The sequence below is a fragment of the Cetorhinus maximus genome, chromosome 1 (genome assembly GCF_964194155.1).
Source record: "Cetorhinus maximus chromosome 1, sCetMax3.hap1.1, whole genome shotgun sequence".
In the NCBI taxonomy this organism is placed as follows: domain Eukaryota; kingdom Metazoa; phylum Chordata; class Chondrichthyes; order Lamniformes; family Cetorhinidae; genus Cetorhinus; species Cetorhinus maximus.
This window is the reverse complement of record NC_135879.1, coordinates 32,074,616-32,094,721: the sequence shown is the minus strand read 5'-3', so window position 1 is coordinate 32,094,721 and position 20,106 is coordinate 32,074,616. Positions and strand designations below refer to the sequence as shown.

Here is a 20,106-nt window from a genome sequence, read left to right as displayed (position 1 = left end):
CCCGACTGTGGACAAAGACCAGCCACTAAGCTCACCAATCCAGCACGGGAGGTGGTGGCGGCAGTGGTGAGCATCAACGCCCTCCAAAAGAGGACAGCCGCCCAGTGCTGCAAGAGGATGAATGATCTCCTCCGTTTGACCAAGATAAGTCATCCTTCTCATCACTCAGGCACTTTTTCCCAAGGCAGGCATACCAAGCCGGGAAATTTCCTGACATCCGCAGCCCCCCTCTAGGATGAAAATCCGGCTCTACTATTGTGGTTAGAACAGCTACAGAGCATGATCCCTGCCACTCTGCTCAAAGGGACCATTGCCAGGATGGACTTGTTTAAGACAAAGCTGTAAATTACCAGGCCTGGAACAGGAATTGTCTTACACTTACACTTAGCTGTCCTGATTCCCCATTATATCAGAAAACATTTCATGTATATCCAGGCCAATTTTCTTGTTCAGCTATAGGCTGATTGTATTTCATAATCCAAATCACCGTTTCTCATCACTCTCAACTCACACACTCACAAACCCATCACACATCCACAGGGTTCGCACTCACTGCCAGCTCAAGGAACATCACCACTCACTCTCTCACAAACGCCCCCATCTCCCCTGCCCATCCCACCCTTGATACCACTCACACTCCACACATGCCAAGCATCCTTCTTATCTGGCCTGACAGGCATCTTGCTTACACTCTCGCCATCTGTCACCATGCAGGATAAGCTAGCCCACAACGAGATGGGGATGTCACAGACTGGGAGAGGCATGCCAGAGCTGAAGGCCCCATCGGCCTTTGAAAATAGAGCCATCCAGCTGGCTGGCGAGGATGTGGACCGTTCCTGCGCAGACAGTGAGGTCGGTGCTGCTCAACCAAGTGAGGATCCTATACTGCAACATCCATCAGACAACCATGAAACCGAGGGTGGCCACGAGCCAGGTCATTGCCTCCAGCCCTGAGGACACCTCAGAAGAGGAATCCACAGAAATACCAATGGAAGACCCGTCACAGCGCTGACCCATACCCTGCACCAGCGCAAAGACACACACCACGATGGAACCTAGTTCCAGATTAGACTCGGGGTCACAAACTCAGGTGCACATTGCACTTCTGATCCACAGCAGGTGGAGACAGGGACTTCCCAGGTTTCCAGCACTTGGAGGGCTGCTGGAGGCCAGAAATCTGCTGAGTTGGAGTCAGATGATGAGCCTCTGGACTCGGTCATACCTCAGTTGCTGGAGCTGCAAAGACAAGCTCGGGACCATCTGGAAGGGATGTCCACTCCACTCCTCACATTGCAAGGCACGATGGAGGAGTCCGGCCACCTTCAGTCTGAGCTAATAGTGCTGGCATGCCAACGCACCAAGATCAACACTGGTAGGATGGCGATCATCATGGAGACCTTGGTCCAGGACATTGGTCCTGCACTGCTGCAGGAGCTGCACTCCATCGCTGAAGCACTTGCTGGCATCCATCAGTGTCAACACGGGAGGGGGTTGGGGCATCTCAACCTCATCCCAGCTGCCCCTTCCTTTCAAGGGTTCAGCCAGGGGCCCTCAGGCACCCATAGGGAGGAGGATCAGCAGGTGCACACCCAGGGACCATCCACCCAGGTGACTCCGGGAGTGTCTGGGCCATCCGATTCACCTCGTCTTGTGACCCCAGCAGCTCCAGCTCTGCAGGCCAAGGAGGGTGCCACTGCCACACCACAGTACCCTAAAGCAGGCTGGGGCCCTCCAGGTCTTAGCCCTGCAGAGGACCCCCGCCAAGGTCATCACAGACAGGGCATAGCAGTCAGCAGGCTCCTCCGCTGTGGATGTCGGCAGAGCACCAAGACATAGCGGCAGGGTTAGGAAGGTTAAGAAGATGTAATTGCACAGCCTAGGCATGGTTGTTAATCACTTATACATAATGTTCACTATTGTAAATAAACTCCCAATAATGTCTCCTTGTCTATGGCTCCTTGTTATGATGAGCAGTGCTCCTGTCACTCAGATTTGAAACCTTGGTTCCTGTACAAGATAAAGGCAGGTGTCTCAGTCCAGGGCCTCTTCCCTGTGCAGTGTGTAGCTTTCAGACCAAGGTGATTGTCTGGCTTCACACTTGGCACATCAGTGATGCCTGCACCTCAATTGGCTTGTCATTGCTGCCAGAATGTCATGGGCGGGCTTCACAGAATTCCATCATTCTCTCTGTGCTCTCCGCACCTTTGAGGTGGGGCTGTCCCCGCCATCTCTTCAGCATCTGTGTCTGTGATAGTGTGGTCCTGAAAAGAACAGGTGATGAAGGCTGACAAAGGATCTGATGCATTTAAAGTTTCACGGCTGTGTTTCCATGATATGACCCTGATCACAGAGCACAAGTGAGCTGTCCTCAGCCAGACAGAAGTCAGACATACACAGATGCAATGTGAAAATCTAACGAGTGTCCTCAGTGCATCCCATCATCATCCCCCTGGAATCTTGCGACTATTAGGGCCCCGCTGCTTCTCCATGACATGAGCCTGATCACAGAGGGTATGTGCACTGCTATTATCCAGACAGGTGTCAGACATTCACAGATGCAATGTGAGGATGTCAGGTGTGTCCTCACTGCATCATCATCCTCCACAAATCTAGCAGCCTCATGAGCACACCTGCCTTGTCTGGACAGTGCGATGGCCTCATAGCCAGAATCCTCACCTTCTAGGACTTCATTACCCTCATCCCCTTTGATGTCCTCCTCATCGGAGCAGACATGCAGCTCTTTTATCTCCTCCTCAACCAGGTCCTCCCCCCAGTTTCAGTGCCAGGTTGTGTAATACGCAGTAAGCTACAATGATGGATGACACCCTCTGGGGGTCTATACTAGAACGCTCCACCAGACCTGTTGAGGCACCAGAACCTCATTTCTAGGTACCAATCCTGTGATCCACCAAAGTCCGGGTTGCAGCATGAGCCTCATTATACTGTTTCTCTGCTGCAGTCTGAAGCTGCTGCACAGGCGTCATCAGCCGCGTCCTCTGTGGGTAGCCCTTGTCCCTGAGGAGCTAACCCTGCAGCCTCTGAGGACCCTGGAAGATGTCAGGGATCTGAGCCTGCTGAAGATGTGTGAGTTGTGGACACATCCGGGTTATCGTGTGCAGACCTGCACGATGGATGTGTTGTAGTCGCAGACCAGCTGAATATTCAACGAGTGGAAGCCCTTGCAGTTGACATACTGGACTGCTTGTCCCCACAGAGATCTAAGTGCCACATGAGTGCAGTCGATGGCACCCTGCACCTGTGGCACTCTGGAAAACCAAACATCTTCACAAATCCAGCACTCTTGCTTCCTGGCTTGCCTGATCCTGATCAAAATTGACAAAGTTCTATGCTTTTCCAAAGATTGCATCCATGACCTCCTGGGTGCACTTGTGGGTGGAAGCTTGTGACATCCCACAAAGGTCACCTGTGGAGCCCTGGAAGGAGCCACTGCCATACAAATTGAGCGCTGCAGTCATTTTCACTGGCAGTGGATGCCCTCCAAGTCCGCATAGTACCACATCCTGCAGAAGGTGGCATCTGTGAGTGACCAGTTCCCTGGACATGCGCAGTCTTTGACGACACTGGTTTTCGCTCATCTGCAGGAATGACAAGTGCCGTCTATAGGCCTTGGGGCTAGCGAGGCGCCTACAAGTGATGATTCACTGTGAATCTTAGCTGCGTCCAGAGCAGGCCCTGCCGTCCCTTCATCTTGAGGTCGGTGCTCTTCCCTTTGCCGAGCCAAGCGCCACAGTCGCAATCTTTCCCTTCTTCCCTGCTCCCTGTAAGCTATGAGGCATGCAGCTAGATCACCAGGCTCCATGATCTTGATGTTCTCCTGCTGCAGTATCAAAGAAAGACATGTGAGGGTTAGCATATGTCTCCTTGGGACTTCTCTTAGTTAAGTCTCCAGATCCGGCTGCATCTCAAGGACCTTCATGCATGCCGGAGAGCGCTGGCCACTACTTGGATGGCCAGTGTTTAGTGTGCTTCATGGCTGTCCGAAACCCCACCCACCTCCACCTCATTCCACTTGACCAATTGGCGGCGGTTTCAGTCACTGGACTGCATGCTGTGCTCTCAGCTCAGGTGCAGGTATTTTCCTAACCTGCACTGCAAGGCTGTTAGTTTGAACCATGGGGGAGACAGGTTCAAACCTGAATAAATACATTGTAAGGGGCTCTGAGCACCTCAATCAGTGACTGTTCCATGCCCACCTTTCGCAAGGGGATTCTACAACTTGCCCAGTTGTCCAATTGTTCTTCAGCCTCCTAAAACCCACATTAATTTGCAGTCTGCGTCCGAGAGGTGAAGAGTTCTGGAGCATTTGGTGGCACATTCATGCTTTTATGTTGCTTGAGTGGGCAGAAATGCTTCAGAGGCCCGACTCCAAGCATGTCAATGGAGCTGAAGCTGAGTTGTCTCAGCTGTGGAAGAATGTTCACTTTTGACAAGCTTTTCCAAGTGCATGGCCGCTTCTCTCACCCTCCAGCACCGCCCCCCCCACCCCACCACCTTCCCTTCCCCCGCCCGGCATGTGCTTGTGTACCTCCCATTAGTCTGTGCTGCCTTGCCCCCAGCACCGCACCCGCTCCACCCCCCCCACCCCCCCCCCCCCCCCCCCCGCGCCCCCGCCCCCAGCACTGCACTGAAAGCCAGCCAGGAAAAAGCAATTTGTCTGTGCTCCCCTGAATGTGCAGCACGTCTTCCCTGATGTCCTAAGGCGATCCTCATGAGCGCTGCACAGGTTGTGTTCACTCACCTCTGAGTTCCCCTTGAAGTTCAGCTCACCAGGTGCACGCCTTTTAAAGGCAGTCATAAATCACGCCGTTCTGAAGTCACGCCAACATGGGAGCTAAATTTGATGAGCGGGGTGTGATTCCTATGTCTGGGCATAATAATGAGATGCAAATGCATTAACATTAAGTTCCCAGCGTTGGATGGCAGGAAACGCCGTCCGCCATTGACGGGGAGGGAGGGGACAATCACGTCCTGGATTTACGTCACCAGGAAATGAGACTAGGGCATTTCGCAATATTTTCCGCTCACGCCACCAAACACGCTTGCTGCAAACAGGAGCAAAAGATTCCACCTCATTAGCCTTGAAACAGTTGTGCCCAAGGAAAAATATTGCTTGATTGACAGATCTTTCTCTGTGACCTATCCTGTCAATTGCACAATGTTTATTTACACAAGATAAAGAGGTATCAAATGCTTGTAGTTTCTGCTATTGATGCTTTAAAGGTCTGTATGATTGACACTTTTATAGGGCTTTACAGGAGTTTTTTTTAAGAAAGTAGAAAGTTATGAATGAATGAATTTTTAAAAAACGTTTCCATACGTGCTATTTTACTAAAGGGTTCGTTGGTTCTGTACAGAGTTTATAATGGGTGAATGGGCATGGAAGTGCCATAAGTTGGCATATAGGGTTTGAGGAGCCATGAGAAGTGAGTAGAGGGGCATAGATTGCCATGGAGAGTATGAGGGGCTATGTGGATTGAGAGGCATAGGTTGGCATGTTGGATATGAGGGGCCATGGGGGGGTGAGTGGAGGGTCATAGGTTGGCAAGTGGGCATGGGTAAGACCTTTTGAACTTCCCTTTCAAATGGTTCCCTCATTTGGACTATGGTTCACAATACCTCTGAGGGGCAGTGAACCACCATTCCTTGAAGAGCTGACCCAACTGCACGTAAATTGCAGAGGCCTAGGGGATGCCTGTCCCTGCTATGGTGTCAGCCAGGTCGGGGGTGCAGGATGCGGGCTCGCAACCTGCACCAGTTTGCCCCCTTTTCCTGTGCTTGTGAAATTTGAGGGTGCCAGGCATCACATAATCGGGTCTCAGATCTTATTTTTAAAGGTCTGTGGAGTCTCCCCAACTCCACGAAAATCCAGTCCATAATGTGTCATAGTTGAAAATTTATACCTTATTAAAAATGTTGTTACATACTTAAACGTAGTAATGCATTACCTGCATTATGGGCACTTTAAACAGAAATCTGCTGTTTGTCTAAAGTGATTTGTTTGAATTATGTGGGATGCCAACATTGAAAATGTCAAAGTATTGAAATTTATCTCCCTCTGAAAATGGAATTCTGGGGCAGTCGTCAGAGGGGGAGGGGAGGTCAATCAATGCAGGGCAATGCTGCAGAGTGCATAGGACCCAAGAAAGCCTGGTTTAGTGGTTGGTTCAAGAGCAGCAAATTCTCAGGTAAATTAAACTGCTGTGTGCATCTTTGTTTTCCAGACACCGTTGCATTTAGCTGTTCTTAGTGGAGATCTCCTTACAGTCCAGCTACTCTGTGAGCAGGTAAGTGAGAAGGATAGAAACATTTCCTGTGTTGTAGCTCGGTAAAACCCTCTCGGTGTGCTATTTCAAAGGTTTGGTCAAGTTTAGGTCATTGCGTCTGATGGAAGGACATGCAGTAACATGAGTTAGTATCTGTTCGTAAAAAAAAATGAATCTTGCAATAGAAGATATTATAACATTCAAATTTGCAAAAAAAAATCAGCAAAGTTAGTGATTCAATCCCACCAGTTTTTTAGCATTTAAGATCTGAGGCATGGCTTGGGTTAATGGTGCCACTCAAGTCCTGAGGTAAGCCTATATTAAATATTGATAATTGTTCACACATTTCTGGTTGGAAGTGTATCACATATAATTGCAGAATTGTGCACGCATTACTTTAATTAGGCAGCTTCATTGAAAATGGTGACCAGCATAAAAATGAAGGAATTGAGAATTGAACATGAACAAGAGTCAAGAATAGCCATCCTCATTCGGACCAGATATGTATCATCCGGCATATACTATTATAATGAAAATAAACCTGTAACATATTAAGAAATGTTGTTGATTATCTTTTAGAAATCAGTACATCTAACTATTACAGGATTTTTTTTGTCAGCTTGTAGTCCAACCATTGTCCCAAGAAAATATTCCAGCAGTTAATGCGGAACTGGGTCTGTACTGTAACATTGTTGATCCGTGATGTAAAACACGTGGAGGGTTGTGCAATTACATTGATTCTTGCCTTCGTTAAGCCTCCATTTTATTCTTGATCTCATGTAGCCCAATCTACAAGTTAGACAGCCCAGGGAGTCACCATTAATGAGCTACTTAGAGCTTTGTTTAAAGCAATGATCCAGATTAATTTTTCCAATACCCCTAAATCTTCTTTAAGATTACCTCTTAAATGCATTCTTTCCAAGCTAGAACACTTGAGTCTATCCAATCTTTATAGGAGCAGGAGTAGGCGCAAGCCTTGTTCCATCAATCAGATTATGGCTGATTTGTACCTCAACTTCATTTACCTGCCTTTGATCCATATCCTTTGATAGCTTTATGTAATAAGAATCAATCGAGCTCAGCCTTGAGAATTTCAATTGATCCAGCAGCCACAGCCTTTTGGGGCTGAGAGTTCCGGATCTCCATTATCCTTTGAGTGAAAAAGATTGTGCCCCTTGTTCTGAATTCCCCCACCAGAGGAAATAGTTTCCTTACAACCATGCTATAAAATCCCTTCATAGTTTTAAAAAGTTCAACTAAATAACACCTCAATCTTCTCAAGGAAATACAGACAACATTTATGCACACTGTCCGAATATTTTATCACTTTATACCCAGTATAATTCTAGTGAATCTTTGCTGTATGCCTCTGAGTCAAATATATCATTCCTGAAGTAGAGTTAGTGTTGCTTACTCTAATTGGAAACTTTCCTGGAGAAATGATCGTGCGGTATCATAAAAAGCAGATTCTTATGCCCACCTCATTTCCCAGCCTCCCTTTCTTACCCTCACTTGAGCCCCAATCCCCTGACGCCTAGTCTCCACCTCTCCCCAAATTCCCAATCTTAATCTCTCCCTGACCCCCATTCCCTAGCCTATCACTCCAAATCCCTATACTCATTCTCCCTCTCTTCCCAATCCCCATTCCCCAGTCTCCTATCCCCCAAGTTTCCTTGTCTCCCTCCAACTTCTGAGCCCTACAATATTCCCCACCACCTTGCGACTCCTAAATCCATCAGCTGACAACAAATTACACTCAGCAAAGTCCCGGCTCTCTGCAGCAGGGAGTGGAGTGTGTTACTGATCCAAAGGCACCTCTGCAATACCAGCCAGTGATGTCATAGAGCGGGAAAGGGACTTAAGTGAGAAAGTGAGATAATCTACTGGAGTGCTAGCAGCAATGCCTGGAAGATCCAAGGCCCATTCCAGGAGACTCCCGGATAATCCTGGAGGATTACCAACTCTAGATGGGGGTGACCAAAACTGAATGTAGTGCTCCACGTTGGGTCTGACCAAGGCTCTGTACAACTGAGTCCTCACTACCTCCCCTTTGTATTCCAGCCTCCTTGATATAAAGGACATCAGTCTAATAGCATTTTTAATTTTTTTTTGTGCCTGTGCATCTGTATTTGGTGATTTGTATACCTGAACTGCAAAATCCCTTTGTTCTCCCACATCCCCTGGCATCTCAACATTAAGAAAACATTCCAATTTCTTGGATTTCTTTCTTGGATCCAAGGAGGATGACACCACATACTCCCCAAATTACACTTCATCTGCTATACTTTTTCCCGCTAATTTCATCCACCTGTTTCCCTTTGGAACATAGTGTCCCATTGACACAACTTAGAGTACCTCCTAACAAAGTCATCTTCATTCTTGGATGTACAACTCGATTCCTTAATCCAAGTCAATGATATATACGATGAAAAGCTGAGGCCCCAGTGCAGATGCCTAGGGAACAACATGTGTTGCATCCAATCAATCAGGTTACATTCCTGTTATCCTTGCCCAACAACTTCTACCTTCCGACCAATTTCCAACCCATATCACAAGGTAACCTCCAGTTCTGAGTACTTTTATTTTCACTCATAACCTCTTGTGTAGAATATTAACAATTATCTTCTGGAAATTTGTATAGATACCGTCCATAGACATGCCCTTGTCCACCTTGTTAGTGACCTCTTAATGCACACCCCTGACATTTTCATAAGCCTCATAGCTCTTCTCTGCACTGCCTCTGGTGCTCGGATCTTCATTTGTTTTTTGTTGACAAGAACTGGATGCACTACCTCAAGCTGTAGTCTGGCCAAAGCACTACAACTTGTTCATTACATCCTCTGACTTGTGTTATACAGTTTTAGCTATGCAGTTCAACATCTGCTTAGATTTAGTAATTGCTGCTCTGAAGTATTTGAAACCTGTCACTGATACTTTAATTGATACTTTGATACTGTACTGTGGACCTCCAAATAGTGAGAGGGAGACAGTAGAGCAAATATGTCGGCAAATTTCTGAGTGCAAAAACGAATAGGGCAATGATAGTTGGGACTTCAACAACCCTAATATCAACTGGGATAGGAATAGTGGAATAGGCACAGAGGGCACAAAATTCTTCAACTGTATTGTAAATAACTTTTTTAAGCCAGCATGTGACAAGCCAATGAGAGGGAGTATAATTCGAGATTTAGTATTAGAAAATGGAGCTGGGCAAGTGGCTGAAGTAGCAGCGGGTGATCATTTTGGAGATAGTGAACATAATACAGTTAAACTTAATATAATTATGGAAAAGGATGAAGATAGAAGAGGAGTAAAAGTTCTAAATTGGGGAAAGACAAATTTGACGAAGCTGAGAGATGATATAGCGCAAGTGCACTAGTTATAACTACTTGAAAGGAAATCAGTGACAGACTAGTGGAAGGCTATCGAAAGTAAGATTCTACGGGCACAATGTATACATGTCTCCTCAAAGAAAAAGGGTGGCACTGCTAAATCTAGAGCCCCCTGGTTATCTAGAAGTATACAAATTAAGATAAAGTAGAAAAAGAGAGTTTATGACAGTCACAAAAAATTTATACTGTAGAAAGCCTAGAAGAGTATAAAAAATACAGGGGTGAAGTAAAAAAGATAATTAGGAAAGCAAAGAGCGGATATGAAAATATATTGGCAGGTAAAATCAAAAAACACCCAAAGATTTTTTACCAGTACATTAAGAGCAAGCGGTTAACTAAGGAAAGAGTAGGGCCAATCCAAGATGTATATGGTAACTTGTGCTCTGATGCTGAAGATGTGGGCAGGGTTCTCAATGAGTACTTTGTCTGTCTTCACTAAGATGGATGAAGCAGATATTCTAGTTAAAAAGGAGAGTATGAAATATTAGATACAATAAGCATAGTGAGAGAGGATGTACTGGAGGGACTGACATCCGTGAAGGTGAATAAGTCACGAGGGCCGGATGGACCGTATCCCAGGCTGTTAAAGGAAGCCAGGGAGGAAATAGCAGATGCTCTGAGGATCATTTTCCAATCCTCACTAAAAACAGGTGAGGTACCAGAGGATTGGAGGTCTACAATTGTTATACCATTATTTTAAAAGGGTGCAAGGGATAGACCAAATAATTATAGGCCAGTCAGTCTGACTTCGGTAGTGGGAAAACTATTAGAAACAATTCTGAGACACAGGATAAACTGTCACTTAGAAAGGAACAGAATAATCAAAGATAGTCAGCATGGTTTTGTTAGGGGAAGGTCGTATCTACTAATTTAACCAAATTTTTTGAGGAGGTAACAAGGAGGATTGATCAGGGTAGTGCAGTGGATGTTGTCTATATGGATTTTAGTAAGACATTTGACAAGGTCTCACATGGCAGACTGGTCAGAAAAGTAAAAGCCCATGGGATACAGGGGAATGTGGCGAGTTGGATTCAAAACTGTCTCAGCAACAGGAAACAAAGGGTAATGGATGTTTTTTGCGAATGGAAAATTCATTCTGCAGGGTTCATTGTTGGGTCCCTTGCTCTTTATTGTTGTATATTAATAATTTGGACTTAAATGTGGGTGGCATGATTGGGAAATTTGCAGATGACACAGGTTTGGTTGAGCGGGCAGAAAAGTGGCAGATGGAATTCAATCCAGAGAAGTGTGAGGTAATGCATTTGGGGAGGGCAAATAAAGCTAGGGAATACACAACAGATTGGAGGATATTGGGAGGGGTAGAGGAAGTGAGGGACCTTGGTGTGCACGTCCACAGGTTCTTGAAGGTGGTAGGACAGGTGGATAAGGTGGTAAAGAAAGCATTTAGAATTCTTTCCTTTATTGGATGAGGTATAGAATACAAAAGCAGGGATGTAATGATGGAACTGTATAATACACTGGTTAGGCCACAGCTGGAATTTTGTGTACAGTTCTGGTCGCCACATTACAGGAAGGATATAATTGCTCTGGAGAGAGTACAGAGGAGATTTACAAGAATGTTGCCAGGGCTTGAAAATTGCAGCTATGAGGAAAGATTGGATAGGCTGGGGTTGTTTTCCTTGAAACTGAGGAGGCTGAGCTGTGACCTGATTGAGGTGTGCAAGATTATGAGGGGCCTAGATAGGGCTGCCCTGTTTCCCCTACCAGTGAGGTCAATTACCAGGGGGCACATATTTAAGGTGATTGTTGGTAGGGTTAGAGGGGACATGAGGAAAAACTTCTTCACCCAGAGGGTGGTGGGTGTTTGGAATTCACTGCCTGTTTGGTGGTGGAGGCAGAAACCCTCAACTCATTCAAAAGGCACCTGGATCTGCGTCTAAAGTGCTGTAACCTGCAAGGCTATGGACCAGGTGCTGGAAGGTGGGATTAAAATGGGCAGCTAGTTTTTTTATTTTATTTTTCTCTTTTTCAGCCAGTGCAGACACAATGGGCTGAATGGCCTCTTTCCGTGCTGTAACTTTTCTATGGTTCTATGGTTTGGTTATCACATTTAGAAGGTTGTAGGAATGGTTGTTATTTTTCAAAAGAAGGTTTGTGAATGGGTGATTTTTTAAAAATAGTTCCACACATGACATTTTACTATGGATCCTCCTTGGATCCAAGAAAGAAATATTGGAATATGTTCTTAATGTTGAGAGACCAGGAGATGTGGAAGAACGAAGGGATTTTGCTGTCCAGGTACACAAATCACCAAATACAATTGCACAGGCACAAAAAATAATCAAAAAGGCTATTAGACTGATGGCCTTTATATCAAGAAGGCTGGAATACAAAGGGGAGGTAGTGAAGACTCAGTTGTACAGAGCCTTGGTCAGTCCCTATGTGGAGCACTACATTCAGTTTTGGTTGGTTGTGTTGTATCTGCAGATAGTGTATATTGGGCAAATGGGCATGGAATGGCCATGAGTTTGAATGGAGGGTATGAAATGTCATTGGGTTGGGTGGGGGGGCATGTGTTGACATTGAGTTGGCATGAATGGGGAATGGGAGGCATTAAGGTGGCATGGGGGGTGGGGTAAGACCTTTTAAATATCCTTTCAAATGGTTCCTAAATCCAGACTATGATTCATGACTCCTCTGAGATCTGTGAACCACAAGTCATGAAGAAGCTGGCCCGATTTCACAAAAGTTGCCATCTGTGAACCACAAGTCATGAAGAAGCTGGCCCGATTTCACAAAAGTTGCCGGGGGGGAGCTAGGAGATGCCTACCCCCACAACGGAACCAGCTAGATCAGGAGGGCAGGGTGCAAGTTCACTTTCTGCACCCTTACCCCACGCCAGCAAAAATTAGGGGCACCAAGCCTGGGAGTGGGAATCCTGGAATCAGGTCCCGCCCAACATTTTTAAATGGTTCCAGACTCGTTCCTATTTCACAAAAATTGGAGCCTTTGTCTAGTGGCTCACATCCCAAAACTTGATTAGCTTTCCTTAGCATTGCTAGACATATGCTCATGAACTCAGTGAGCTATCCACCACTTCCTTCCTCCGTGATCCCTCACTTTGTTGTGATCTTTAACCTAGAGTTACTTGGTTAATATTCTGACTATTAATTTCTCTTTCCTAGTCTCATTACCTTGCATTTTTTTTATTCATTCACGGGAAGTGGGCTTCGCTGGCTGGGCCAGCATTTATTGCTCATCCCTAGTTGCCCTTGAGAAGGTGGTGGTGAACTGCTTTCTTGAACCGCTGCAGTCCATGCGGTGTAGGTACACCCACAGTGCTGTTAGGAAGGGAGTTCCAGGATTTTGACCCAGCGGCAGTGAAGGAACGGCGATATATTTCCAAGTCAGGATGGTGAGTGACTTGAAGGGGGACTTCCAGGTGGTGGTGTTCCCATTTATCTGCTGCCCTTGTCCTTCCATGTGGTAGGAGCCGTGGGTTTGGATGGTGCTGTCTAAGGAGTCTTGGTGAATTCTTGCAGTGCATCTTGTAGATGGTACACATTGCTGCTACAGTGCATCGGTGGTGGAGGGAGTGAATGTTTGTGGATGTGGTGCCAATCAAGTGGGCTGCTTTGTTCTGGACGGTGTCCAGCTTCTGTTTGTAGGAGCTGCACTTATCCAGGTAAGAGGGGAGTATTCCAACACATTCCTGACTTGTGCCTTGTAGATGGTGAACACGCTTTAAGGAGTCAGGAAGTGAGTTACTCGTCACACGATTCCTAGCCTCTGACCTGCTCTTGTAGTCAGTACTTCTATGGCTAGTCCAGTTCAGTTTCTGGTCAGTGGTAACCCCCGGGATGTTGATAGTGGGGGATTCAGTGCATGCTCTCGTTTGGATCTGGAAAAATGTATTAATTTTGCTTCCAATTTCCACCCCTCCATCATTTTCACATGGTCCATCTCTGACACTTCCCTTCCCCTCCTTGACCTCTCTGTCTCAATTTCTGGTGATAGACTGTCCACCAATATCCATTACAAGCCCACCGACTCCCACAGCTACCTCGACTACAGCTCCTCACACCCCACTTCCTGTAAGGACTCCATCCCATTCTCTCAGTTCCTTCGCCTCCGTCGCATGTGTTCTGATGATGCCACTTTCAAAAACAGTTCCTCTGACATGTCTTCCTTCTTCCTTAAACAAGGTTTTCCACCCACGGTGGTTGACAGGGCCCTCAACCCTGTCCGGCCCATCTCCCGCGCATCCGCCCTCACACCTTCTTCTCTCTCCCAGAAACATAATAGGGTCCGCCTTGTCCTCACTTATCACCCCACCAGCCTCCGCATTCAAAGGATCATCCTCCGCCATTTCCGCCAACTCCAGCATGATGCCACCACCAAACACATCTTCCTTTCACACCCCCCCGGCAGCATTCTGCAGGGGTCATTCCCTCCGAGACACCCTGGTCCACTCCTCCATCACCCCCTACACCTCAACCCTCTCCCACGGCACCTTCCCGTGCAATCGCAGAAGGTGCAACACCTGCCCCTTTACTTCCCATTTCCTTACCGTCCAAGGGCCCAAACACTCCTTTCATGTGAAGCAGCATTTCACTTGCACTTACCTCAACTTAGTCTACTGCATTCGTTGCTTCCAATGCGGTTTCCTCTACATTGGAAAGACCAAACGCAGACTGGGTGACTGCTTTGCAGAACACCTTCGGTCTGTCCGCAAGCATTACCCAGACCTCCCTGTCGCTTGCCATTTCAACACTCCACCCTGCTCTCTTGCCCACATGTCCGTCCTTGGCCTGCTGCATTGTTCCAATGAAGCTCAACGTAAATTGGAGGAACAGCACCTCATCTTACGACTAGGCACTTTACAGCCTTCCAGACTGAATATTGAGTTCAACAATTTTAGATCATGAACTCTCTCCTCCATCCCTACCCCCTTTCCGATTTTCCCCCTCCTTTCCTTTTTTTTTCCCAATAATTTATATAGATTTTCTTTTCCCACCTATTTCCATTATTTTTAAATGTATTTCCATCCATTGTTTTATCTCTACCTTTTAGCCTTTTTCGATTCCTTCACCCCACCCCCACTAGGGCTATCTGTACCTTGCTCGTCCTGCTTTCTACCCTTAATTAGCACATTCCTTTAGAAAACATCACCACCTTCAACACCTCTTTTTCCTTTTTTCTGTGACATCTTTGGTTATCTCCACCTATCACTGGCCCTCTATCCAGCTCTTCTTGTCCCACCACCCCCCACCCCTTAAACCAGCTTATATTTCATCTCTTTTCTATTTTTCCTTAGTTCTGTTGAAGAGTCATACGGACTCAAAACGTTAACTGTGCTCCTCTCCACAGATGCTGCCAGACCTGCTGAGTTTTTCCAGGTATTTTTGTTTTTGTTTTTGTTTTGGATTTCCAGCATCCGCAGTTTTTTGCTTTTATATTATGGTAATGCCATTGAACATCAAGGGGCGATGGTTGGATTCTCTCTTGTTGGAGATGGTCATTGCCTGACACTTGTGTGGCGTGAATGTTTCTTGCCACTTGTCAGCCCAAATCTGAATATTGTCCAGGTCTTGCTGCATTTGGACATGGACTGTTTCAGTATCTGAGGAGACGCGAATGGTGTTGAACATTGTGCAATCATCAGCGAACATCCCCACTTCTGACTTTATGATGGAAGGAAGGTCATTGATGAAGCAACTGAAGATGGTTGGGCCTAGGACACTACCCTGAGGAGCTCCTGCAGTGATGCCCTGGAACTGAGATGACTGACCTCCAACAACCACGACCATCTTCCTTTGTGCTAGGTCTGACTCCAACCAGTGGAGAGTTTTCCCCCTGATTCCCATTGACTCCAGTTTTGCTAGGGCTCCTTGATGCCACACTCGGTCAAATGCTGCCTTGATGTCAAGGGCAGTCACTCTCACCTCACCTCAGGAGTTCAGCTCTTTTGTCCATGTTTGAACCAAGGCTGTAATGAGGGCAGGAGCCGAGTGGCCCTGGCGGAACCCAAACTGGGCATCAGTGAGCAAGTCATTGCTAAGCAAGTGCCGCTTAATAGCACTGTTGATGACCCCTTCCATTACTTTACTGATGATCGAGAGTAGACAGATGGGGCAGTAATTGGCCGGGTTGAATTTGTCCTGCTTTTTGTGTACAGGACATACCTGGGAAATTTTCCACATAGCCCAGTAGCTGCCAGTGTTGCAGCTGTACTGGAAAAGCTTGGCTAGGGGCACGGCAAGTTCTGGAGCACAGGTCTTTCAGTACTATTGCTGGAATATTGTCAGGGCCCATAGCCTTTGCAGTATACAGTGCCTTCAGCCGTTTCTTGATATCACGTGGAATGAATTGAATTGGCTGAAGACTGGCATCTGTGATGCTGAGGACCTCCAGAGGAGGCCAAGATGGATCATCCACTCGGCACTTCTGGCTGAAGATTGTTGCCAATGCTTCAGCCTTATCTTTTGCACTGCTGTGCTGGGCTCCTCCATCATTGAGGATGGGGATATTTGTGGAGCCCCCTCCTCAAGTGAGTTGTTTAATTGTCCACCACCATTCACGACTGGATGTGGCAGGACTGCAGAGCTTAGATCTGATCCGTTGGTTGTGAGATCGCTTAGCTCTGTCTATCACTTGCTGCTTATGCTGTTTGGCACGCAAGTAGTCCTGTTTTACAGCTTCACCAGGTTGACACCTCATTTTTAGGTATGCCTGGTGCTGCTCCTAGCATGCCCTCCTGCACTCTTCATTGAACCAGGGTTGATCCCCTGGCTTGATGTAGAGTGGGGGATATGCCAGGCCATGAGGTTACAGATTGTGTTTGAGTACAATTCTGCTGCTGTTGATGGCCCACAGTGCCTCATTGATGCCCAGTCTTGAGTTGCTAGATCTGTTTGAAATTAAATGGATAATGTAGCAGTAGGTGACCATTTTGGAGATAGTGACCATAATACAGTTAGATTTAATATAATTATGGAGAAGGATAAAGATAAAATAGGAATAAAAGTTCTAAATTGGGGAAAGACAAATTTTATGAGGCTGAGGTGTGATCTGGTGAAAGTGGACTAGTTACAGCTGCTTGAAGGGAAATCAGTGAAAGATCAGTGGGAGGCATTCAAAAGCAAGATTCTACGGGCACAGTGTATACATGTCCCCACAAAGGAAAAGGGTGATACTGCCAAATCGAAAGCCCCCTGGTTATCTAGAAGTATACAAGGCAAGATAAAGCAGAAAAAGAAAGCTTATGACAGTCACAAAAACTTAATACTGTAGACAGCCTAGAAGAGTATAAAAAATACAGGGGTGAAGTAAAAAAGATAATTAGGAAAGCAAAGAGCGGATATGAAAATATATTGGCAGATAAAATCAAAAAACACCCAAAGATGTTTTACCAGTACATTAAGAGCAAGCGGTTAACTAAGGAAAGAGTAGGGCCAATCCAAGATGTATATGGTAACTTGTGCTCTGATGCTGAAGATGTGGGCAGGGTTCTCAATGAGTACTTTGTCTGTCTTCACTAAGACGGATGAAGCAGATATTCTAATTAAAAAGGAGAATATGAAATATTACATACAATAAGCATAGTGAGAGCGGATGTACTGGAGGGACTGACATCCGTGAAGGTGGATAAGTCATGAGGGCCGGATGGACCGTATCCCAGGCTGCTAAAGGAAGCCAGGGAGGAAATAGCAGATGCTCTGAGGATCATTTTCCAATCCTCACTAAAAACAGGTGAGGTACCAGAGGATTGGAGGTCGGCAAGTGTTGTACCATTATTTTAAAAGGGTGCAAGGGATAGACCAAATAATTATAGGCCAGTCAGTCTGACTTCGGTAGTGGGAAAACTATTAGAAACAATTCTGAGACACAGGATAAACTGTCACTTAGAAAGGAACAGAATAATCAAGGATAGTCAGCATGGTTTTGTTAGGGGAAGGTCGTATCTACTAATTTAACCAAATTTTTTGCGGAGGTAACAAGGAGGATTGATCAGGGTAGTGCAGTGGATGTTGTCTATATGGATTTTAGTAAGACATTTGACAAGGTCTCACATGGCAGACTGGTCAGAAAAGTAAAAGCCCATGGGATACAGGGGAATGTGGCGAGTTGGATTCAAAACTGTCTCAGCAACAGGAAACAAAGGGTAATGGATGTTTTTTGCGAATGGAAAATTCATTCTGCAGGGTTCATTGTTGGGTCCCTTGCTCTTTATTGTTGTATATTAATAATTTGGACTTAAATGTGGGTGGCATGATTGGGAAATTTGCAGATGACACAGGTTTGGTTGAGCGGGCAGAAAAGTGGCAGATGGAATTCAATCCAGAGAAGTGTGGGGTAATGCATTTGGGGAGGGCAAATAAAGCTAGGCAATACACAACAGATTGGAGGATATTGGGAGGGGTAGAGGAAGTGAGGGACCTTGGTGTGCACGTCCACAGGTTCTTGAAGGTGGTAGGACAGGTGGATAAGGTGGTAAAGAAAGCATTTAGAATTCTTTCCTTTATTGGATGAGGTATAGAATACAAAAGCAGGGATGTAATGATGGAACTGTATAATACACTGGTTAGGCCACAGCTGGAATTTTGTGTACAGTTCTGGTCGCCACATTACAGGAAGGACATAATTGCTCTGGTGAGATTACAGAGGAGATTTACAAGAATGTTGCCAGGGCTTGAAAATTGCAGCTATGAGGAAAGATTGGATAGGCTGGGGTTGTTATCCTTGGAACTGAGGAGGCTGAGCTGTGATCTGATTGAGGTGTGCAAGATTATGAGGGGCCTAGATAGGGCTGCCCTGTTTTCCGTACCTGAGAGGTCAATTACCAGGAACCACAGATTTAAGGTGATTGTTGGAAGGGTTAGAGGGGACATGAGGAAAAACTTCTTCACCCAGAGGGTGGTGAGTGTTTGGAATTCACTGCCTGTTTGGTGGTGGAGGCAGAAACCCTCAACTCATTCAAAAGGCACCTGGATCTGCGCCTAAAGTGCTGTAACCTGCAAGGCTATGGACCAGGTGCTGGAAGGTGGGATTAAAATGGGCAGCTAGTTTTTTTATTTTATTTTTTTCTTTTTCAGCCAGTGCAAACACGATGGGCTGAATGGCCTCTTTCCGTGCTGTAACTTTTCTATGGTTCTATGGTTTGGTTATCACATTTAGAAGGTTGTAGGAATGGTTGTTATTTTTCAAAAGAAGGTTTGTGAATGGGTGATTTTTTAAAAATAGTTCCACACATGACATTTTACTATGGATCCTCCTTGGATCCAAGAAAGAAATATTGGAATATTTTCTTAATGTTGAGAGACCAGGAGATGTGGAAAAACGAAGGGATTTTGCTGTCCAGGTACACAAATCACCAAATACAATTGCACAGGCACAAAAAATAATCAAAAAGGCTATTAGACTGATGGCCTTTATATCAAGAAGGCTGGTATACAAAGGGGAGGTAGTGAAGACTCAGTTGTACAGAGCCTTGGTCAGACCCTATGTGGAGCACTACATTCAGTTTTGGTTGGTTTTGTTGTATCTGCAGATAGTGTATATTGGGCAAATGGGCATGGAATGGCCATGAGTTTGAATGGAGGGTGTGAAATGTCATTGGGTTGGGTGGGGGGGCATGTGTTGACATTGAGTTGGCATGAATGGGGAATGGGAGGCATTAAGGTGGCATGGGGGGTGGGGTAAGACCTTTTAAATAACTTTTCAAATGGCTCCTAAATCCAGACTATGATTCATGACTCCTCTGAGATCTGTGAACCACAAGTCATGAAGAAGCTGGCCCGATTTCACAAAAGTTGCCAGGGGGGGAGCTTGGAGATGCCTACCCCTACAATGGAGCCAGCCAGATCAGGAGGGCAGGGTGCAAGTTCACTTTCTGCACCCTTACCCCACACCAGCAAAAATTAAGGGCACCAAGCCTGGGAGTGGGAATCCTGGAATCAGGTCCCACCCAACATTTTTAAATGGTTCCAGACTCGTTCCTATTCCACAAAAATTGGAGCCTTTGTCTAGTGGCTCACATCCCAAAACTTGATTAGCTTTCCTTAGCATTGCTAGACATAAGCTCATGAACTCAGTGAGCTATCCACCACTTCCTTCCTCCGTGATCCCTCACTTTGTTGTGATCTTTAACCTGGAGTTACTTGGTTAATATTCTGACTATTAATTTCTCTTTCCTAGTCTCACTACCTTGCATTTTTTTTTATTCATTCACGGGAAGTGGGCTTCGCTGGCTGGGCCAGCATTTATTGCTCATCCCTAGTTGCCCTTGAGAAGGTGGTGGTGAACTGCTTTCTTGAACCGCTGCAGTCCATGCAGTGTAGGTACACCCACAGTGCTGTTAGGAAGGGAGTTCCAGGATTTTGACCCAGCGGCAGTGAAGGAACGGCGATATATTTCCAAGTCAGGATGGTGAGTGACTTGGAGGGGAACTTCCAGGTGGTGGTGTTCCC

At 46.1% G+C, this 20,106-nt stretch overlaps 1 protein-coding gene across 2 annotated transcripts in view; it reads left to right on the top strand.

The window, feature by feature from the left end:
• Window positions 1-20,106, top strand: part of LOC144679255 (uncharacterized) — a 180,951-nt gene that overhangs the window by 84,819 nt on the left and 76,026 nt on the right. For both annotated transcript variants that reach the window (XM_078539665.1, XM_078539666.1), the window contains exon 4: window positions 6,243-6,305. In XM_078539665.1, the coding sequence (XP_078395791.1) occupies window positions 6,243-6,305 (63 nt within the window). The remainder of the gene's footprint in view (window positions 1-6,242; window positions 6,306-20,106) is intronic.